This window comes from Protopterus annectens, chromosome 6.part1, assembly GCF_019279795.1.
Source record: "Protopterus annectens isolate FY-2018-M chromosome 6.part1, PAN1.0, whole genome shotgun sequence".
NCBI classification, from domain to species: domain Eukaryota; kingdom Metazoa; phylum Chordata; order Ceratodontiformes; family Protopteridae; genus Protopterus; species Protopterus annectens.
In genome coordinates, this window is record NC_056738.1 from 260286305 (window position 1) to 260308046 (window position 21742).

The 21742-nt window shown below is 40.7% G+C and overlaps 1 protein-coding gene across 1 annotated transcript in view; it reads left to right on the forward strand.

Annotated features, from left to right (window-relative positions):
* The window catches only part of LOC122805494 (transmembrane protein 151B-like), a 434629-nt gene extending 414101 nt beyond the window's left edge, over nucleotides 1-20528 (forward strand). The window contains exon 2 of the mRNA XM_044075686.1: nucleotides 15667-20528. Within this exon, the coding sequence (XP_043931621.1) occupies nucleotides 15667-17040 (1374 nt within the window). The 3' untranslated portion in view covers nucleotides 17041-20528. The remainder of the gene's footprint in view (nucleotides 1-15666) is intronic.
* The last annotated feature ends 1214 nt before the right edge of the window (nucleotides 20529-21742 follow it).

Genomic DNA, 21742 nt, shown 5'->3' on the forward strand with positions numbered 1-21742 from the left:
GTTAAAACAGCTCTCTCCAAAGCCAAAAACACAGCATCAATGGGACCAAGCGGTGTCCCAGGCTGCATCCTACACAAGCTCAAAGATGAACTAACCCCTCACCTAAACACACTGTTTAAACTCAACCTCTCCACAGGCTATGTGCTCAAAGAGTGGCACACAACAACAATTATTCCGCTCCACAAAGGTGGAGCCACAACAGACCCTGGGAACTATCGCCCTATAAGCCTGACTAGGTTGGTCTTCAAAGCTATGGAATGCATCATCATGGATCTCATTAACAGAGACATTGGGAACCTCCAAACACTGGACCCTACCCAGTTCGGCTTTGTTAAGGGCAGATCATGCCTCCTAAACCTGGTGGACTTCTTTGAGACAGTTACCAAGGCTACAGACAAGGGAAAGGTGATCCACACAGTCTACCTAGACCTCGCAAAGGCCTTCAACACCATTCCCCACTCAGGTATTATAGACAAGCTCACCAGCCTGAACATAAACCCCTACGTCACAAGATGGGTTGCCAACTGGCTCATGGACAGAACCCACATGGTAAGAGTTGTGGGAGCTAGGTCTGACTCTAAACTGGTTACAAGAGGCATTCCCCAGGGCTCAGTCCTAGGACCCCTCCTCTTCGGCATATACTTCTCAGAGGTACAGGCAAGCACAGGAGGACTATGGCTGACCAAGTTTGCAGACGACTGCAAACTAGGGGCTATAATTGACTCTCCAGCTGACACAGATATCCTCCAAAAGGGTCTCACTGAGACAGATACCTGGTGTCAAAACCATGGCCTCAAGCTAAATGCCAAAAAGTGCATAGTCATCCCCTTTGGAAAAAACAAAGTACCCACAAACTATCACATAGGTGGTAGCCCCCTAAATACGAAAGATGTAATAAGGGATCTGGGGACCCAAGTAGATAGTAACCTCTCCTTTGATAATCACATTGCCAAAGTAGTTAGAAAATCCTTCTATGTGGCCCACCTAATCACAAAAGGGTTTGCATCCAGATCGAAAGAGGTCATTGGGCCCCTCTACGCATCACTCATCAGACCCATCATAGAGTACAATGCCCCATTTGGGATGTACCTTACAAGACACCTGCAACAACTGGAAAGACCACAGAAGTACCTCATCAAGAGGATCACTGGCCTCAAGCAGATGCCCTGTGCAGCTCGACTGAAGAAACTCCAGCTGTACTTGGTTGCATGCCTACACAGAGGTGATCTCTGCCTGACATACAAGGCCATGTCCAACCCAGAATTGATGGACATGCTCCACCTAAAGAAAACCATATCCCCTCGAGCCACACACTCCAGGGATCTAAACCTCACCACAACAATAAATAGGACGTGCTGGAGGGATAGATTCCTGTCCCAGAGACTTCCCATACTCTGGAACAAGATTCCAATCTACATTAGACAGAGCTCCTCACTAACCCTCTTCAAGAGAAACCTTGACGTTTTCCCCAGGGATCACTTCAATGGCTCTGCTGGACAGAGGCACAGGGAACTAATCTAAGTGGGTGGCAAAAGCCAACACATTCCGGCTAGGCTTATAAATGCCTTCGGGCAGATAGCCTAGTGCCTACCTATGAACCTATGAAAGCAGCAGTTAGGGAGGCATTACTAAAATTGGCGATTACTCTATAGGAATTTCCCAAGGATGATGACAGCACATTACAAAGAAATGCACAAAAAACAGATGGTAAAGTTTGTAAAAAAGCAGGGTACAAAACATGGGGTGCATGTTAATAAAACAGTAACACTGGCAGCAAATGAATACATTTTTGTAGTATAAAGTGAGTAACAAAGCACTTTGCTCTTCTTCCTGTAATTGTAGAAAAATGAGGTATTTCTAGCATTTTCTGATTTATACTCACACATGCATACACACGTGAGTGTATAACACACACACACACACACACACACACACACACACACACACACACACACACACCCACACACACCCACACACACACACACACACACACACACACACACACACACACACACACACACACACACACACACACACACACACACACACACACACACACATACATACACACACACACACACACACACACACACACACACACACACACACACGTATGCACTCATTCTTTATTACACTACACTAGTTATATATGAGCAGTATAACAGTCATGATTTAGTCCAACTACTTTTAGCTATTGACCATCTCAAATACCATGCAACTTTCTATATAACTTGGTTATACTTAGATCTTCAGCATCTGTCCAGTCAGCCCTAAAAAAATCTGGACCTCACTAGGAAATACGAAATGTTTTATGAACAGTGCCTTTGGAGATGCTACACCATCTTATGAATGCTTTATCCCTCTCCTTACTATGTGCTGAGATCTTTGGGATAACCTAAGTGTTGTATTTCAAACATTAGGTAACTGTGTGTACCCCACTTTGAACCCTGGGTACAACACAAAATGCATAAAGAAATCTTACAGTTGAAATGCACCTTTGTACGTGCATTACTAAAAAACTGAGAACCAATTCCAATGAACAAAACACATATTTGCATTATTCCTCAAAGCAGAAGCTAGTCCTTCCATAGAGCAGAATGTGTTTACTACTAAAGTAGAATATGTTCTTCCTGTTGTTTCCCTGAGATTTTAATTTTCTTTTACAAATTAGTAGATAAAATCTGTAGGTTCAGATCTCTAACAACAGAAGTACTCGCAAAAGTAAATAAATAGGTTTCCTGCTAAAAGAGAGTGTACCCAATATACATCCCCAAATATACAAATACTGTTCCTAGATCATTGCGTTTATCTTTCTCACAAGCTAAGCAGGGGTCTCCCCATGCCAGGCTTTGGGGTCTCAGTATGATGAAGTTACACTAGTATGACCAGATTCGTCTTACCCTGTAGTGAAAAGACCTTTCCTAAAACATATCCACATATCTGGAGTTCATAAGCAGCTGAACTTAATAACACCCATGACCATATCTTTTTAAACAGCAGCTTAGATCCATCTTAAAGCCCAAGTGCTCCCATGTTTCATTCTGATTCTTACTTATCTTGTGTCCTCTTTACAACCTTACAGACCATTTTCCACTATCATATGGCTATCTTACAAGAGGAGTTATGATAGCATATTTTACCTTTTTATGATGTGTGTTCTTTTAAGTGCCTTGCTTATTTTCAATTGTACTGTTTCTCTCCTTTGTTGATAGATCTGTAATGCTATTGTTGTCCTTCTTGTGATATGATCACTGCTGTTCTCCAGTATATATATATATATATATATATATATATATATATATATATATATATATGTGGTCCCCTTCAGTCGATCAAACGTTTACTAGTTCGAACCACATGTGGCCAAGACCATATGTTCGAACTTGTAAAAGTTCGATCAGACTGAATGGAGATCTCCATACAGAGCGGAAAGGGAAGATTTCCCATTTCCGCAATGTAGTGCGATCTCAGAGTTGGTATATTTAAGTAAGGAGGGGTGTGGGGGGTGCAGGGCTCATAACCCCCCTGCTATAGACATTTAGTTTTGTGTTTTTTTGTTTTATGTGGTTTTACTTCAGTGTTCAAACTTTTACGAGTTCGAACATATGGTCTCAGCAATATCTGGTTTGAACTTCTAAAAGTTTGATCTATCCATATATATATATATATATATATATATATATATATATATATATATATATGTAGGAATTAATGTAATTAATTAACAGATGTCATTCCTCATTTGCCTTTGAGGTCACAGTATCTGTGCTAAAATTTATTAACACTTACTACTAATAATACTTTTTTCATTGTGTATGTGTTTGCATGAAAGCTTATGCTACTGCTGTTTTAGACTGCATGCTTGCTTGACCCTTGAAGTCTGGGACTAAAAAAGAAACTTTGGTAAGGTGATTCATCCATTTAACATACAAACAAATAATAAATACATTACCTGAACAGAATAAGATTATCGTTAAAATGATTGGGGTGTTAGTATTGCTAGCTCTTAACTGAAGAATTTGAATGAATACATTTAAAAAATGTAACAGAGCTAACCAACTATGTAATTTATCCAATAATGAAGCATTAAGAACCATCCTACTGGTAGCATGACAAAACACAATGCTGTACCACTGATTCAGATTGAACAAATATCAAAGGAAGTGGGAAACTGGCAGAGGGTGAGATGGGCACCTGAGAGCAGACAGACAGGGGAAGTTATTCTTCCTCAGAGGGAGGCTGCAGGTACTTGAAATTGTTACAACAGCCACTAAACAATGAATGGGGTACTAGGGTACACCAGCAAAGGATATCTATGAAGAGGAGGGGAAGGAGAGGTGTGAAAGGTGACCGAGAATATGGACTCATATATTTGATTCACTTCACGCTCATATGATCAGTATGTGTTAATCCCAGTGAAAAGTACTGTCCCTTATCTCACTGCAAATCCCCGACAAACAGTGTTAAATGGCTATTTTTGCAGAGAGAGAGAGAGAGAGTGAGAGGGTTCATCCACTAACATGATATATAAGGCACGCTTTCTGCAACAGAGGAACCAAAGCTGAACAGAATGGGGTGAGGTAAATTAAGTGGTGTTATTAGCCGGACATAAATGTGATTGTACACAAGATCAAATAAAAATGACAATATCATCCTGTGGAAGACGCAGACCCCCATGGCATAGTGGGGAAAGCACTGGCTCTGCCCCAGATGACCCATGTTTTATTAGCCAAAAGGTGCTCGAGAGACCAGGCACACGAGGATGGGAGTAAGTGGCTGATGATGATGACTCACCCAGTGTGGGTGGAGGAAGCCCATCTTGCTTGCTCCGATAGCAACATGAAGAGCTGAGCAGGCTCTGTGTTGGAAATGGTGTGCCTCTTGATTGGGAGGTTGTGCACATGCAGAAGGGCACCTGCACCTCCCGAACGAAGCCATTGCAGAACATGCAGTGCTGCTACTTGGTGGTGGGTAAGGCCATGCTGCCTATCAGCAGTAATATAATGTAACAGCATCCTCCATTTCCTCAGTGGCCCTAGATGTGGGTTAGAAAGAGCAGAGGGGAGACTGAGGCTGGTTGTATAGACCAGGTCAAGAAGGAGAGGACATTGTGATACCTGATGGTCAGTACAGGGAGCTAAAAAAAAGAAAAAACTATCCTTCTGGGAACACAGCTCCTTCCTGTACTTCTCTCACTTATTATATTGCACTCCAGTTTTTTTCAATGTAATTAGAAGGTTTTGGATAGAGCACAGTTTTTAATCAGCCAGAAAGGTAGCCTATAAAACTGAGACAGTATCGCTGTCCTTCAGAATTCTAATCACCCCTTCATGAGGTGTAAACATTTTCTTCCAAGACTCAGAAAACTATGGCTTTCATTAGCTGTTTTGTCTTTAAAATAGCTGAGACCATCCTATGATGATGGAAATGAGGCTATTTGTGTACAGCAATGCTGCTTTATACACAGTAACCTAAACTTCATATCCAGATGACTGACAACGGACTGGGTGAATGCTACCCTCAGAAAAATGGAAATTTGTTTAAGAATGTTTTATTGTAATTAACTCTTCAGTCTGTGTGAGTGATCAGAAACATTGTTTTTAATTTTTGCATGATAAACAATTCATTGTCATTCTGCTTTAGAGTTATTTACTTAAGGTACATACATTGTCCTGAGTCATAACAAAAAGTAAGTTTAGCAGCATGAAGGAAAGGAGAAATAGATATGTTTAGAAAACTCTGTGAGTATAAAACCTCCCCTTATCCACTTTAGAAAAAAATGATAGCCTGTGTATGGTCTGGTACATTTATTAAATACAGTATGCATAAAAAGTATCCCTATGTAGAGTTTTTCCAATTTATTTAGTGAACTATTTAAAAGGTCAGAACCCACTAGAGTAAGTCCTTAAATATGGAGACTGAAAGGCTGAAGAACAGAATTACATATACCAAGTCTGAGATGTTATTTCTCGGAATATTCCCTTTTCTTTGACATATGGCAATCTGAGAGTTGGTATCTATCTATATATATATATATATATATATATATATAGACTGGGATTCTATTCCAGAGCAAGGGAAGCCTTTGGGATATGAATCTATCCCTCCAGCATGTCCTGTTTATTGTTGTGCTAAGGTTTAGATCCCTGGAGCGTGTTGGATTTGATTTTCTTGAGGTGGAGCATGTCCAACAATTCTGGGTTAGACATGGCTTTGTATGCATAGCCGGCCTTAGGCATAGGCCAACTAGGCGGCTGCCTAGGGCACCACTGCAGCAGGGGCACTTTTCCAGTATTTATATGGTGTAGGTAGACCAGAATGGGGGCACCAGGTGGTGTGGGGGGGGTGCCATGGAGCCCTTTTGCCTAGGGCACCAGTTGACCTAAGGCCGCTCCTGCTTGTATGTCAGGCAGAGATCACCTCTGAGTAGGCGGTAGGCAACTGAGTAGAGCTGGAGTTTCTTTAGTCGAGCTGTAGGGCATCTGTTTGAGGCCCACAATTCTCTTGGTGAGGTATTTTTGAGGTCTCGCCAGCTGTTGCAGGTGTCAGGAAAGGTACATCCCAAATGGGGCATTGTACTATCTATATATATATATATATATATATATATATATACATACATATATATATATATATATATATATATATATATATATATATATATATATATATATATATATATGGTTTAAGGCTCCAAAGAGCACCCCAGCATTACCAGGATACAACTCATACCACTCCTTTCGGCCCCAGAACTCGGAACAAAATATTAAAGGTGGGGGAGTATCCTTCTTCATCAAGGATACTCACACCTCCAGGTTAGTGTCATTGCATGAGGCAGAGGAAACCATCCATGTGCAACTAACAGTGGGTAAAACTGCTTTTCAGTTTGTAGCCTGCTACAGATCACCACCCAGACTCAGGACCACCACTCAGCATTCCTGAGAACATTGGAAAATATGAAGGTCTCACCAAACACCGTGATATTGGGTGACTTCAACTACCCAAACGTCGACTGGGAAAACTATTCAAGCCCCAACTTTTTTTCCCTATGGTTCCTTGAGTTTATAAACTCAAATGCCTTGGAACAACTGGTCACCACTCCCACAAGAGGGGACAACATATTGGACTTGGTCATCACCAACATGGGGGCCAAATGCTCCATACCAGTGGTAAACCCCTCGTTGGTAAGATCAGACCATAAACTCATCACAATGGACATCCATATCCCGACCCCACCCCCAGCAAAGGAAACCACTGTGAAAAATTTCTCAAAAGCAAACTTCACACTCCTCAAGACTGAGGTGGAAAATTTCAAAGCCCCCGAGCATATGGAAAATGCTACCCAAACCACAAAATCCTACACAATTGCACTCTATGAGCACCTTCAGGAATGCATGGATCATGCCATCCCAAGTAAAACCAAGACTCATTCCTCTAAAAACAGGAGACCAGTCAGGTGGACCCCTGCCATAAATAAGCTATACAACAGATGGAGGAAACTATTGTATGTAAGGGCAAAATCCCAAAAAGGGAGGTCATCCCTGATCAGTACTAGTAAGAAACTTCGATCCCTCATAAAATCATCAAAAGCTAGCTTTGAAAGAAAAATCGCCAAGGACTCTAAAGACAATCACAAGGCGTTCTTTAGCTACATCAAGAATTTGGGTGGCAACTCTCAGATATGCTCTGAGCTGGTGCAAAATGGCACAAGATACACTGACCCCACTGACATAGCTAACATCCTGGTGGACAGGTTCAGTGCAAACTTTACTCCCCCTTCCTCACCAAAAGTGCCAGTGTCTATCCCAGAAGAATGCAATCCCCCAGACATCACAGACACACAGGTGAAAGCAACTCTCTCCAAAGTAAAAAATACAGCATCAGTGGGGCCGGATGATATCCCAGGCTGTGTCTTACACGAGCTCCAAAACAAACCAAACCCTCACATAAATTCACTGTTCCAACTCAGCCTTACCTCAGGTTATGTACCTGAAGAATGGCATACAGCAACAGTGATCCCGCTCCACAAAGGTGTTGCCACAACGGATCCAGGGAACTATCACCCTATAAACCTGACTAGCCTGGTCTGCAAGGCTATGGAGCGCATCATCATGGATCTCATAAACAAAGGCACTGGGAACCTCCAAACACTGGACCCTACCCAATTCGGCTTTGTTAAAGGCAGATCTTGTCTCTTAAATCTAATTGACTTCTTCGAAATAGTAACCAAAGCCATAGATGAGGGAAAGGTAGTCCACACAGCCTACCTGGACCTCGCAAAGGCCTTCGACACAATACCCCACTCTGGCATCATAAACAAGCTTACCAGCTTAAATATTAACCCATATGTCACAAGATAGGTTGCAAACTGGCTCAGGGATAGAACTCACATGGTCAGAGTCGCGAGTGCCATGTCAGACTCTAAACCAGTTACAAGTGGCATCCCACAGGGCTCAGTCCTGGGACACCTCTTGTTCAGTATTTACTTCTCTGAGGTACAGGCAAACATGGGAGGACTATGGCTTACCAAGTTCGCAGATGATTGCAAACTGGGAGCCATAATCGACTCACCGGCTGACATAAGCATCCTCCAGAAGGGCCTTACGGAGATGGATACCTGGTGTCAGAACCATGGCCTCAAGCTAAATGCCAAAAAGTTCATAGTCATCCCCTTTGGGAAAAACAAAGTGCCCACAAACTACCACATAGGAGGTAATCCACTAAGTACAGAAGAAGTTATTAGAGATCTGGGGACCCAAGTAGATAGCAATCTCACCTTTGGCAATCACATTGCCAGAGTGGTTAGAAAAACCTTCTATATAGCTCACCTAAAAACAAAAGGGTTCACATCTAGATCAAGAGAGGTCATTGTGCCCCTCTATTCATCACTCATCAGGCCCATAATTGTGTACAATGCCCCATTTGGGATATACCTTACCCAACACCTGCAACAACTGGAGAGACCTCAAAAATACCTCACCAAGAGGATTGTGGGCCTCAAACAGATGCCATATGCAGCTCGACTAATGAAACTCCAGCTCTACTCAGTTGCCTACCGCCTACTCAGAGGCGATCTCTGCCTGACATACAAGGCCATGTCTAACCCAGAATTATTGGACATGCTCCACCTCAAGAAAACCAAATCCATCAGAGCTACATGCTCCTGGGATCTAAACCTTAGCACAACAATAAACAGGACATGCTGGAGGGATAGATTCATATCCCAAAGGCTTCCCTTGCTCTGGAATAGAATCCCAGTCCATGTTAGTCAGAGCCCCTCGCTGACCCTCTTCAAGAGAAATCTTGATGAGTGGATGGGAAATCATAAATTTACTCCTGGGATCACTTCTATGGCCCTGCTGGACAGAGGCTCAGGAATCTAGACTATAAGGGAGGCGAAAGCCAACACATTCTGGCTAGGCTTGTAAATGCCCTGGGGCAGATAGCCTAGTACCTACCTATGAACCTATGAACCTATATGTTCAAGGATTTGCAAGTGCAGGGGGGGTTGGCTTGCCTCACCTGCAAAAAGAAGTTTAAAACAGAAGAGCAATTATCGAGATTCACTCCCCATGTTTCCCATGTTTTCTTTCTGCTTGTCAGCACTCGGCATTTCAAGTGCCAGCATTTCAACAAGGAGCCATTTATTTATTTACTCTTTGCTGGCCAGGTTAGTCCCACTAGGCCAGTAGCCTCCATTCATGAGAGACCCAAGGTGGTATTTATACTACTTGATAAAATTTGGCAACAGCACTGGGAACTCCCCCAACTCTTTTCGATAGGTACAATGGGATCTTTTACATCCACCTAAGATACCACCACCTCAGTCTGCTGTGACCTCAGTTTAACAACTCATTCAAAAGACAGCGTACTCAGGAATGTAGCACTTCAGTGTCAGCAGTAGAGAACTAATACAAGTATCTGGTGTGGGAACAGAACCTACAGCCTTCTGATATTCTATCACCAAAGGTAAGAGTGCTACTTGTTGAGCACTGCTAATGTCAATGTCTATATGAAAAGTTTATAGAAATATATTATGTATGAGGCCTTCCACAACATTCATTAAACCCACACAGTATCATGCTGCTGCTATTTGGTCAAAATAAGCACACGTGCATGATCTGTAACTAGCGATAAGGCATTCACTCGCTTAACTGGTCTGGGAAGAAGTTACAAATCTCGTTCACTCAAAACTAATACACTAAATGGTCTTCCAGTGAAAGAATTTGTAACCCCCCCACCCCCACTCTGATGACCTAAGAGGGACTTATTCACTAGTGAGGCAAGAAACAAGGCCCTGTTAATGGGGCATGAAAGTTTTTTGTCTCTCCACATAAAACACTATTGTTGAAACCCATTTAAGTCTATCACTGTCAGCAATACGGGCATCAATAACTTCATCTTTGATTAGACAAACTGTATCAAATTTGTGTTTTCGGTGTGATGACCCATTTATGTTTTATCTACTAAGAAGATTCAGTCTTTGTTAAATTCTTAGGGCTCGCTACATCACATATGCTCAGTTAAAATGAATATAATTTTCCCAGGTTACAAACTTGTCCATCTCCCAGAATTCTTTCATCTCTGACTTCCAGTTTCCAGTTTTTTTCTAGTACTGAAAGTATTTGATGGTATCATGATGGCTCCAGGCAATTTTTCAGTTTTTTGCTGAAGAAAGCCTTTCTTTTCCCTTAGTTGGATTAAAAGCTGTGAATATTGGTTAGCAATCCTAGGTTCATAGATTAATACTAAGCATGTGGTCCAGAAGATCACTGATGAACCTAGTGCAGTTTTCTAATTGCCTCAAAACATGGTCTTCATTTATGACATGTTGCCCTTGGGCGTAGCAACCATTTCGCTGTTAGGTATTCTTTTCATCTAAAGAATTTCTCTCTCTTTTGTTCTCTCTCTCAGTCGCTATCATTCTCTGTTTTTTTTTTTTTTTTGCGTTGTTCTTGATTCAAGTTTTGTTTTTATGTGGTTTGCAGTTAAGGTCATTGACCTTTGTCAGGCCTCTTACCTGGCATCTCTTATTTTGTAGTCTTCACTTTCTTACTACCGCTTGTTTAGCCAGTTATAATTATTATTTTGTTGGCTGGTGAGACATTTTTGTATAGGTTGTCAAACATTTTAAAAACAGTGTTCTTCTTCCACCTTCTCACCTCTATCAGTTGTCATTCATATCCTTGTATTTGGATTCCTCCTTTGTTGCCTGCTTTCCAGGTTCAAGGGCAGAGACTGTACTCTCCTCTAGGTCCAGGTGGCTTCTATCTTAAGTAAGTGACAGCAGGCCATTTTGATTGTGCCACCCCCCCCCCCCCCCGTTTTCTAAGAAGTGCTGAGCTCAGTCTCTTTGACCATTTTTTGCCTTTTGTTCTCAGTGGCATTTCAAAGATCCTGAGTTCTGCTCCACAGATGCCAGAATATCTGTATCTGTGTTTTTATTTGACTGGGATCTCAACATTAGTTTTCCTGTGCTGGGTAGGCCAATGCTGGCACCAATGATGTAAATCCCTTTTTTTCCTGCCCTGGCTAGTGCGTTGTAGACTCCTGGTGGCCTAATGTTGGTACATCATTTGCAGGCTTGTTTATTTGTCCCTGACATTGGTTCTGTGTTAGACCTGATGCTTCAGCCTGCAAACTCTGCTTCCCATTAAACAAGCAATGGACCCAGTGGAAACCTGTCTAGCACCAAATGGGCTGACGTTGAGGGGATCCTTCATTGGCTACACAACCTACACTGTTTCAGAGGCTCCAACACATGCTTGTCATGTGTCTTTTACTCCATCAAGAACTCTGAAAACAGTTGTATTTGTAGTTCTGCTGGACTCAGTCCTCTCTACTCCACATAGGTAATCTTTATCTTCCAAGATGGTGGACTTTCTGGTATGTCAGCTGTTATCCTTATCTTCCAAGGAGGACTTCTTGATATGTCAGCTGCTGGAGGTTTTCAATTCTGTTACAATGTTCTTACATTGGTGGGTTGGGATCTGAAGGAATCAGCTTTCTCTAAGAGCCTGATCTTGGGCAGCAACTGCAAATGATGTGAAAGAAGGGTTGAAAGCCTCCACCAGGGATCTCACCTCCTCACATTCCTGGATAATTTCATTGAATCTGACTATTTTTCTGGTTGGCTTCTTAGTTTTGGTTAATGGATGGTACAGGAATCTGGAGAAGCTCAACATTATGCTATGGTCTTATGATCACCTGGATACATTTGGTGTTGAATTGTAGTCAAACTACATAGTTTTGTTGAAGGCCTAGGATGGCATCCTCAACAGGGGTATGTGGTGGTCACTTGATGGTCTTCTTCTATTTCCTAATGCAGTTGCCCAAACTTATTGACACCTTGATGAATAGTTAGCCTATAGTTGGACTGCTCCTTGATTTACAGTTAAACTATAATCTGGCTTCCCTTTGCCATGTCTGGAAAGATTCCTCATGGCACATCCTCCTCCAACATTTGGTGTTACCCTGATATGGTACTTCATGTCTGCTTTTTATTAGCTTTAAGTATAATGGTGGACATTATCTTCCATCTACATACTTGTCAGCTCTGGATGTTAACTGACCATTTTAGAACAGCTTTTATGATGTCGATGTCAAACTTTAATACCCTGCACTACAGATCACTCCTTATAGCTGACCTAAGGGTATATATACCTGGTAGTATGATGGAGGGTTCACTGTGCTTCCATGAACCCCTTTTTCCTCTTTTCTCTATCAAAGATTGGTTCATGGAGGCTACCCACATTGTATATCTTTAGCCCTGGCATTTGAATGGCAGGATAGTCTTCCCTTGTCCGTCAGCCGGTGTGCTGATTACAGTCATGTATGTTTCCTGGTTAGGCTTTCACTTGATGTAACCTGGATTCCTAATTTTTCCTTACGTCAAGATTTTCTGAGGGTATAAGGCCTTGCTGTATATGCATATAGACTCCTTCTTCCTTGTCTTGTGTGACATTTTTTAGCATTTCAAGTTTGATTTGAGTCTATTTTTTGGGCATGGTGTACAGGTGGACTTCATCCAGTGATACCACATGCTCACAGGAACGGTAGGCCCTTCATTTTCATCCCACGCTCTAAGGCACCTAAAGTTCATAACAAGGACAGTGGGCTGAGTATTATCCTTCTGATGGTTGCCTTTTGACCCTCCCTTCATCAGCTATAAGACTGGCAGGAGTCATGTGCTCTTCTTCAGTCTTATTGTTTGGATATGGGACTAGTTTTTGTAGACTGTTCAAGTACTGTACTCATCAGCACTGACTTCCTTCAGGCCCTTACCTTGACTTCACTTGAGTTGTAGATCCTGGCTATCAAGCAATTTAATATGGCCGCTCAACTTCCTTAGAGCAGCTGGGGCTACACTGCATTGAGCATTTGTTAATCCTAGTCTCCTGTTACATTTGCATATATGGCTTATATCTCAGAGAGTGGAGTAACAAAGCTGTCCCTTGCTAACTTTGTACAGGGTTATGGGTCCTTGCTCATGCTTCTCATGAATGTCTGTTGGAGGCTCATACTTTGGTGGTCAGTTTGCCTCAGCTCACTGATTTAGGGACATACTAGACAACTAGAAGGTGTTATTTGCTTAGATTTATTCTGTGGGCATGTATCTCTGAGATCAGTGCTATGGGGGATTGAGCTTTGCACAATGCTCCCATGTTAACACTGATGGCACTGTTTGGCTTCTGCTACAAGAAACACTTTTTGATGCACTGTTTTTAAGTGTACCCTTAGCTGTCATTTAACCAACATCTCATTTTTGGCTTCTCAGTACTGCCTTCATTATAGACATTTCATGTCCACTCTTTTGTTTATTCTGTTACTTCCTTGTGTACTCTGCAGCAATCATTCCCTTATCACCTCATAGCAAAGCCCTAATTCCTGGCTTCAGAACATTTTGTTTGGGGGGGTCATTCAGTGGTTCATCAGAGAAGCCCATTGGAGTATGTGCTAGTGAAATGGATCTAGGAATATCCAAGGTCGTTTCCTGCTATGTGGCTTTGTTAATGGTTTCAGATTCTCCATGTTGGGTGGCCAGACAGAAATGAGATTACTCTGTTTTCCCTGGTATGGGTTTCTTCACATTTTACCTCTATGTCTTTGTATAAAACTGGTCCTTATGTGGAGAGAGGTTTCTTGGTCTATGGTTTCTTTCTGGATTTCCCATTTCAGGTATTGTTGAATCCACACACAGAAACAGTTTATGTCTGAGAACTAGATCTCTTTCAGGATTCATTTCCAGAGTCAGTGAGGAGGAACTCATCATGTTAATACTGTACCCCTTAATGGGATGCTTGCAGATCAGTTTAGACCTGTCTATGTAGCCCTCGGACAAAAATAGCTGTGCAGTCATTAGCTTTAGGGCTATCCGCTACTCCTTTATTTTTCCCATGTTGGAGTGATAGGTTGAGTTTGTTGGCTGATAAGTACATCTCAAGAGTCTTAAATTCATTGCCCAGTTATAGGTGTCTAAGGAGATGTTTTCTTTTCAGAAATCTGGTCCCTGCATGTTCCTGGGCCTCTAATCAAAGTTTCTCATGTCCTGTGCAAGTATGACTTCAGGGTCTGTTTTAAGAGAGGACAGAATGTGTGCCCTGTTCCATATGGAGCTTCATTCCTTTGGGATGGAAACATGATCTGGCCTGCTGATCATAACTGCAATGGCCAAAGTCTGCAGCAACATTCCATGTTCCTTTCATTTAATATCCACTAGCCTTCCGTAGGTGAACTAAAGTCAGTTCCTTCCTAAATGGGATTCAGTGTACTCCTTCCATGTGTGTACCATTAGAACAGCCATATGGGGTTTCTTTACATTTGGTTTGTCTTCATTTTTATTACAGTTGCAAGTCACTGATGGACAAGGGTGACTTTGGTCTCCATGCACCTTTTCATTATGGTAGTAGGCACAATTATATCTAGGGCACCTTGGTTAGCAGTCTCTCCGAGAATGGCTGATCTATTGAATCTCTTTTTTTAGATGCGCAATGTGAGTGATAAGCTCCCTGAACATTCCCCACAGGACAATTAGCTAGGGCTTCATTTACTGTGGGTTAATGAAGACTGAATCCCCTTAGCAAATATGAACATTTTGTACTCACCATAATGCTGCGTCTACTAGGAGGCTTCAGTTTCTGTTAACTAACTACCCCTTTATCTTTGGTTTCATTTTTCTTAGCTTTGGTCACAGTCTTGGAAATTGAGGAAAAAAAGGTGCGCAAAGTATGAGCTTCCAACAGACGTTGTAGCAGAGACAGTTATATCTGTTTAACAGACCATGTAAAGTGTGCAGAGACCTATATATGAACACAGTTACAATCTCCCAAGCAGATCTAACAATACGATAAGAATATACATTTTGTTTTCATGTGGAAGCATTTAACATCCACAATGCAATAATAACATGTCTGTAACCAAAACCATTAATGTAACTACTTTGTTTTACTTGCTCTCTCATGGTACACTGCAATAATGGCATGTCAAAATTATTGTTATGTATATGCATTCTAAGCTGTCCTGGGATAGTTTTACCACAAGTAAAGTACATTTCCAATGTAAATGCAATGCTATGTTTTCTTTTTTCTTTTTTTCTTTTTTTTTTTTGTAAATGCATGCCTTAGTATCTATTGAAGCTTTAATTCATGTGCTTTTGTTTTTTAACAGCAACGGCCTCTGAAGCAGACATTAAGTGGCTCACTGTGCAGAGAATCCCACTGGAAATGCTTGATTCTCACAATGCTGATGTATGGCTGCTTTGGAGTAGTGGCATGGTGCCACCTCTCTACTGTCACCAGACTGGCATTTGATGGTCCTTACCGAGGAGAGTCAATGATCTTCCATGACAGCCCCTGCTCTAATGGGTACATCTACATTCCATTGGCCTTTTTGAGCATGCTTTATGTTGTCTACCTTGTTGAATGTTGGCACTGCTACACAAAAAATGAGATGCAACATAAAGTAGACATCAACAGTGTTTATGAAAGAATACAAAGAATGCAACAGTCCACACCATGCATTTGGTGGAAAGCTATCAGTTACCACTATATTCGAAGGACAAGGCAAGTGACACGATATAGAAACGGAGATGCCTACACCACAACTCAAGTCTACCATGAGAGAGTGAACACACATGTAGCAGAGTCAGAGTTTGACTATTCAAGGCATGGTGTAAAAGATGTTTCTAAAGAACTACATGGCTTGTCAAACTATCCAGCCACAAAGTTGCGATTCACGAAATGTTTCAGTTTTGCTAACTCAGATGCAGAGACTGCCTATCTTACACAAAGAGCAAGGTTTTTCAGTGACAATGAAGGCCTTGATGATTATATGGAGGCACGTGAGGGTATGCACTTAAAAAATGTTGACTTTAAAGAACACATGATAGCATTTTGTGACCCAAGTCATCCACCCTGGTACATCCGCCGTTGGGTATTTTGGCTTGCGTCTTTATTTATGTTGTCATGGCCTTTGCGTGTGATAGCAGAATATCGCACTGCTTATGTGCATTACCATGTTGAAAAGCTGTTTGGACTGGAAGATTGTGTAATGACACCGGAGGATACAGGATACAGCCAACGGATATCAAGAGTTAACACAATTGATATTACAGAACTTGAGTGGCACATAAGATCTAACCAACAGATTGTACCCAGCTATTCAGAAGCCATGTTGATGGACTCTACTGTTGCAAATTATGGATATGCCACTTTTATGCAGAACTGCCAGCGATGCCGACGAACTGTTAGCAGCTCATCTCTTCCTTCACGTAGTACCCGAAATATTACCTCAAGGCTTCCTTTCAGTAGAAGTAGGTTTTCTTTAGGGCGCTTGCAGTCATCAAGACGAGGATGCTTGTTCCGAAGTTTAAGTGGTCATGTGGACAACCAAAGTCTAGACAGTGAAAACAGACCACTGGAGGAGCCACCACCATATCAAGATGCACTATATTTCCCAGTTCTTATAGTGCATGGAGATGAGAGTTGTCACAGCAACGGTAGCATCCAACAGAATGTCCCACGCACAGAAACAATTTTGTGAATTCTGACTCGCCATTTCAAAGACGTCACCAGAACTTTGTTTTCATGTTGAATGATAAAACATAAAAATCGAACAGTTCCCAATAACAAAAATTCCTTATTAAAACTTTGAATCCTTCACAGTGATTTAGGGCTGCTGATCTTTCACTAATAACCTACTATAATTGCTTCTAGTTCACCATTTCTTTATAATTCCATCTCTTCATGGAGGAAAATAAACACTACAGCAATGAAACAGATCACTTTCGTGATTATAAAATTAAAGTGATTTGAACTATAACAAAATACAACTGTAGGAGGAGGGAAAGGAGGGTTTTGGATTAATGAGTCAAGACTATATTATTTTAAAGCAGCGTTCACAAAAACAGCAATTGCCTGTTCTTGCACCAGAAATAATATTTTGTATTGTAAATGTTTAGCACATCCATAACACTTGGCTTATAGAACTGTGTCATTCACTAGTTAGAATGTTCCATAGCAAAGATGGGATGGGCAGATATCATATGTTGTTCACTTGGAAATAAGCAGTGTATTTGTTTTCCATAGGAAGAAGTAATCACAATAAATCACTGGCTTACCATTGGGGTAACCATTTTGGATTAATAGTAAAACAGTTTCTTACACATATTCTACACATGCACACAAATACACAGTCAGGAACATATATACACAAAACACTCATTATCAGGTCAAATGACCTGATTTTTTAAAACATTTATATTAGTAATTCTGCTGTAAGGCGATCATGAGATAGTTTAAAAATGGCATGGGCCTAACATAAATATATTTTGTGATTTGTGACAAATGTTGGATTACTTCCATACTCATTTTATAATGCTGGCATATACATCACAGTTTAGAATGAGAATGTCTGATAATTAGACCCGTACCATTTTTGATTAGCAGTAAATATGTTGCAAGTTTATAAGTAAACAGACGCACATGCTGCTGTTTGGAGAAACACATAATTGATGCCATTATCACTACAAACTGCTAAGTACAATCACGACTTGAACTTAAATTAAGACAACTGTCAGAATAGGAACTTGAATAAGAATGTCTGCTTTTGCAGTCATCTCTGGAAAGATAATTTTATGATATTCTATTCGCAGGTCTTTGTCAAAGTAATCCAAATATGTTAAGATTTAGTTACACAACCATTACATAACTTATATCTACGAAAATGCATGTGAGATTCACATACTAAATGTTTGTTTTGGCTACAACATTACTTCATATTGGATCATTTTTATTTAACCTGTGTTTTTCCTGTTAAATTTCACTTTTTCACAAATTATTAGTCATGTAGTGAAAGGCAAGGCAAGCAGTGACTCAGTGATTTTTCTAAAATGAAACAGAAACTAAATTATAAAATGGAGAAGAGCAGCCTAGACAAAGGTGACAATAGTTTGTGTCTTGCCTTTTTCACTTACTACTATACTGCAACATTCAGTTTTGCTTATCTTGTGACTTGAAACAACCATTTTTCCCTGCATTGCATTATTGTTGTAATAATATTTCTGCCATGCGGTGTACATCCAAAGAAACAAAAACATGTCTGTGCCTGTTTCTGGAATCTGTTTACTTCATACCCTTGAAGGAAATCTTATTTTCTTCCATATGATTGAATGTATGCAGTAATTATTGCAGATAAGAAAGATGTCTATTTTTAATCCCGCATTACACTACCCTCATATTTGCCAAGGACTCTAACTCTGAAGATTCTGTCTCCAGGAATGGGTACACAATATTTAAGTAGACCTGATTTTTTTTCTTGTTTTTTTTTTCTATTGCAGGACAACTTGTACTGTAGAAATGTATCATTTCCTGTTTCTGACTGACATCACAATGGTCTGATGTCTTATTCTGCTACCTGTTTAGTATTATGTCATCAGATATTATTGATTCCTTCCCAATTTCTTTCTTGGAAGACGTCTATTGTAGCTTGTCTGTATTGTAATACACATCAGCACTGAAGATGTATGCCATTAAGTGCAGTCTTTTGCAGTTTGCATATTAAAATTAAAGCATTGTGAGGTGAGTGGCACATTTTTCTTAGGTATCTTTGAGTCCTTTTCACTCCATCTGTAGTGCATGGTTCAAATTATTTTCACCCCCCCCTCCCCCATAGTGCATGGTTAGGATTCATGAACAGCAGTTTGCAGGATGGAGGATCGGGTGATGAGCCTGGATAAGGATAGTGGAATGAGACAAGGAAATGAAGATAAGGGCCTTTTTTAAGGACAGCCTAGCAGAGCATGTCTTTTGCAATATGCTGCTCAGCTACGCAGTACTTTGCCTTGATAAAGAGTCATCCTGAACCTCATAAGCTTACTGGTGAGACAAAAATGGGTGTTTAACATACCAAAATATTCAGATGTAGGTCCTGCAGCAGTTCACCATCTCAGAACATTTGCAAGGAGGTCCTGTGAGAGTTCAGTTGACAGAACTTTAACAGCTAGACCACTCTGCTAACTGAATGAGAGTTAGCAGCAGAGCTGGAGGGGTTATGGTCATGCAGAGTGGGGAGAGGTCCTCATTTGGAGATAAGGGAAAATAAAGCTTTGGCAATCAACAGTAGGAGGGTTATGAGGGTTAGATGACAGCATCTCTTACTGACAGAATGCTGACAGTAGACTACAGTAGGCTTTGATTATTAAATGTTGGAGCATTGGCCAGCAAAGAACACCATTTCCTACTGGCAGGGTCAGACAACAAATGACCACATGTCATACTAGGGTGAGTATAGCTGCTGAATCCAGTCTCTCTGTGACAGAAAGTGGGTAGAGGGTGCATGGAGGCAAACAACTAACACTGTGTTGACAGAGAGGCTGCAATGGCAATTACTGCTAGGTGAGATGAAGGCAGGCCCAGAATTTTTGACCACAGACAATAATTTAGTTAACTGTAATGTGAAAACAGCTATGATGGTCACCCAGTCAATGTTAGTAGCTGAGGTCCCCTTTGCATAACTGTAATTCAGGGGACAGGATCATGGAAGGTCTAAGCGCTAGCTCACTAAAAGAAAGATGTGCTGATAATGGCTGAAAAGTAACCCAGTATTTCCTGGCAAACCCCACTGAACCTCTGACCATCAATGAATGGTTTCAATAATTTCATACCTCCACTCCCCAGGCATATTAGATGTATTTTCACTCTGCTTATGTCTAACCCAAGAAACATTTCAGAAAATGGTTTTAATAATCAAAACACTCTGTGTTATCATTTGTGTTCTATACAGTCCAGGCACTGTTGATTTAGGACTCTTAAAATAGGTCTTGTTCTAGACTGCAGTCCTATCCTAAATGTTTTGCTACCTGGTTTGCAACACCTTTTTTAGAGAGTTTAAAACTACGTATTTTCCCAAACTACTGCAGTATGTCCTGTTAGACAGTCTGTTTTTTATAGTAAACCCTGTTTTCAGTTTTACTTCCAGTAGTTAACCTGTTGGTGTTTTATAGTCCAGTTCATCATCATTAAACTCAGTTCTAAGATATACAGTCTTAAAAAAAACTTTTACAAAGGATATGTATGTTTTATTTATTTACTTGTTGGTTTGTTTACTTACTCGTTTACTTACCTACTTATTTTGCATTTTCTTGTTTTTATCAGTAAGTGAGCTGAACAGCTAACATTCTTTTTCAGCCATGAGCATATTATACAGGAGGTGAAATGCAATTCATATTGAATAAAACAAGTATCATACAGGTACAAATAACATCACACAGTGCAGAGACAACAGGATAAATCAGATTAGACATACTAAAATATGCATTGCAACATATTACATTGGCTACATTGGATACAGGCAACTAAACTGATAAGAAGAAAAATATGAAAACCTTATTTCAAACTATTGCAGCTCAACTCAACTCAGATCAACACAACTCTGTTTTTATGATTGTGTTTTATCACAAAACACTTTATGTAATTGACTAAAATGAAGCAAGTAAATGCTAAACAAAAATTCAAGATTTCAGCAAGAAGAGAATTCCATAATTGAAGGTCTGGAACAGAGGAAAAAGCCTTTAAAGAGCAGTGGTGTACATGTAAATAAATATCCAGATTGTGTGTAGACTGACTACTGGATTTAGTTTGCTAGAATGAGAGTATGGCATTTATGATCTCTACAATCTGCTTCAAATATTCAGTTTTTGCCATTCTTTGCCATTTGTCTGATTAATTGGCAGGTATACCCAGACATACTGATAAAGCATAGTCTAACATAGGCAGAATGATATCATCATGAAAGTCCAAGGTTCAATGGTGTTTACTAGGATAATGACCACAAGGGCATTTTTAAGTTTAGCCATGCATCCCAAATCTCAGACAAGTTCTGGTACCCTTGATAAGTGTAAGCAGGGGCTTGGGAGATAAAACATTTACAAGCAGGGGTCTGGGAGATGAACCATTTACAGGTTTTCTGTGTCCACTAGATACATAGGTGCCAAGCCAGGGATGAATTTTCTGTTCCCCATCCAATTGTCCAAGTTACACTTGAATTGGATTAGGGAGGAACTCTGCTTCACATGGATGATGAGCCTGTTCCAGAGAGGTTCATCAGATTGAGGTCTAACAATGCCCTGCATGCAAGGCATAGATCTCCCCCAACAGCCTGTAGAAGACAGAATACAATGATAGAGCCTTGAGCTGGTCTGCATGGGATATTTTATTTATGCCCTGTACTCTTTTAGTGAGGAGCC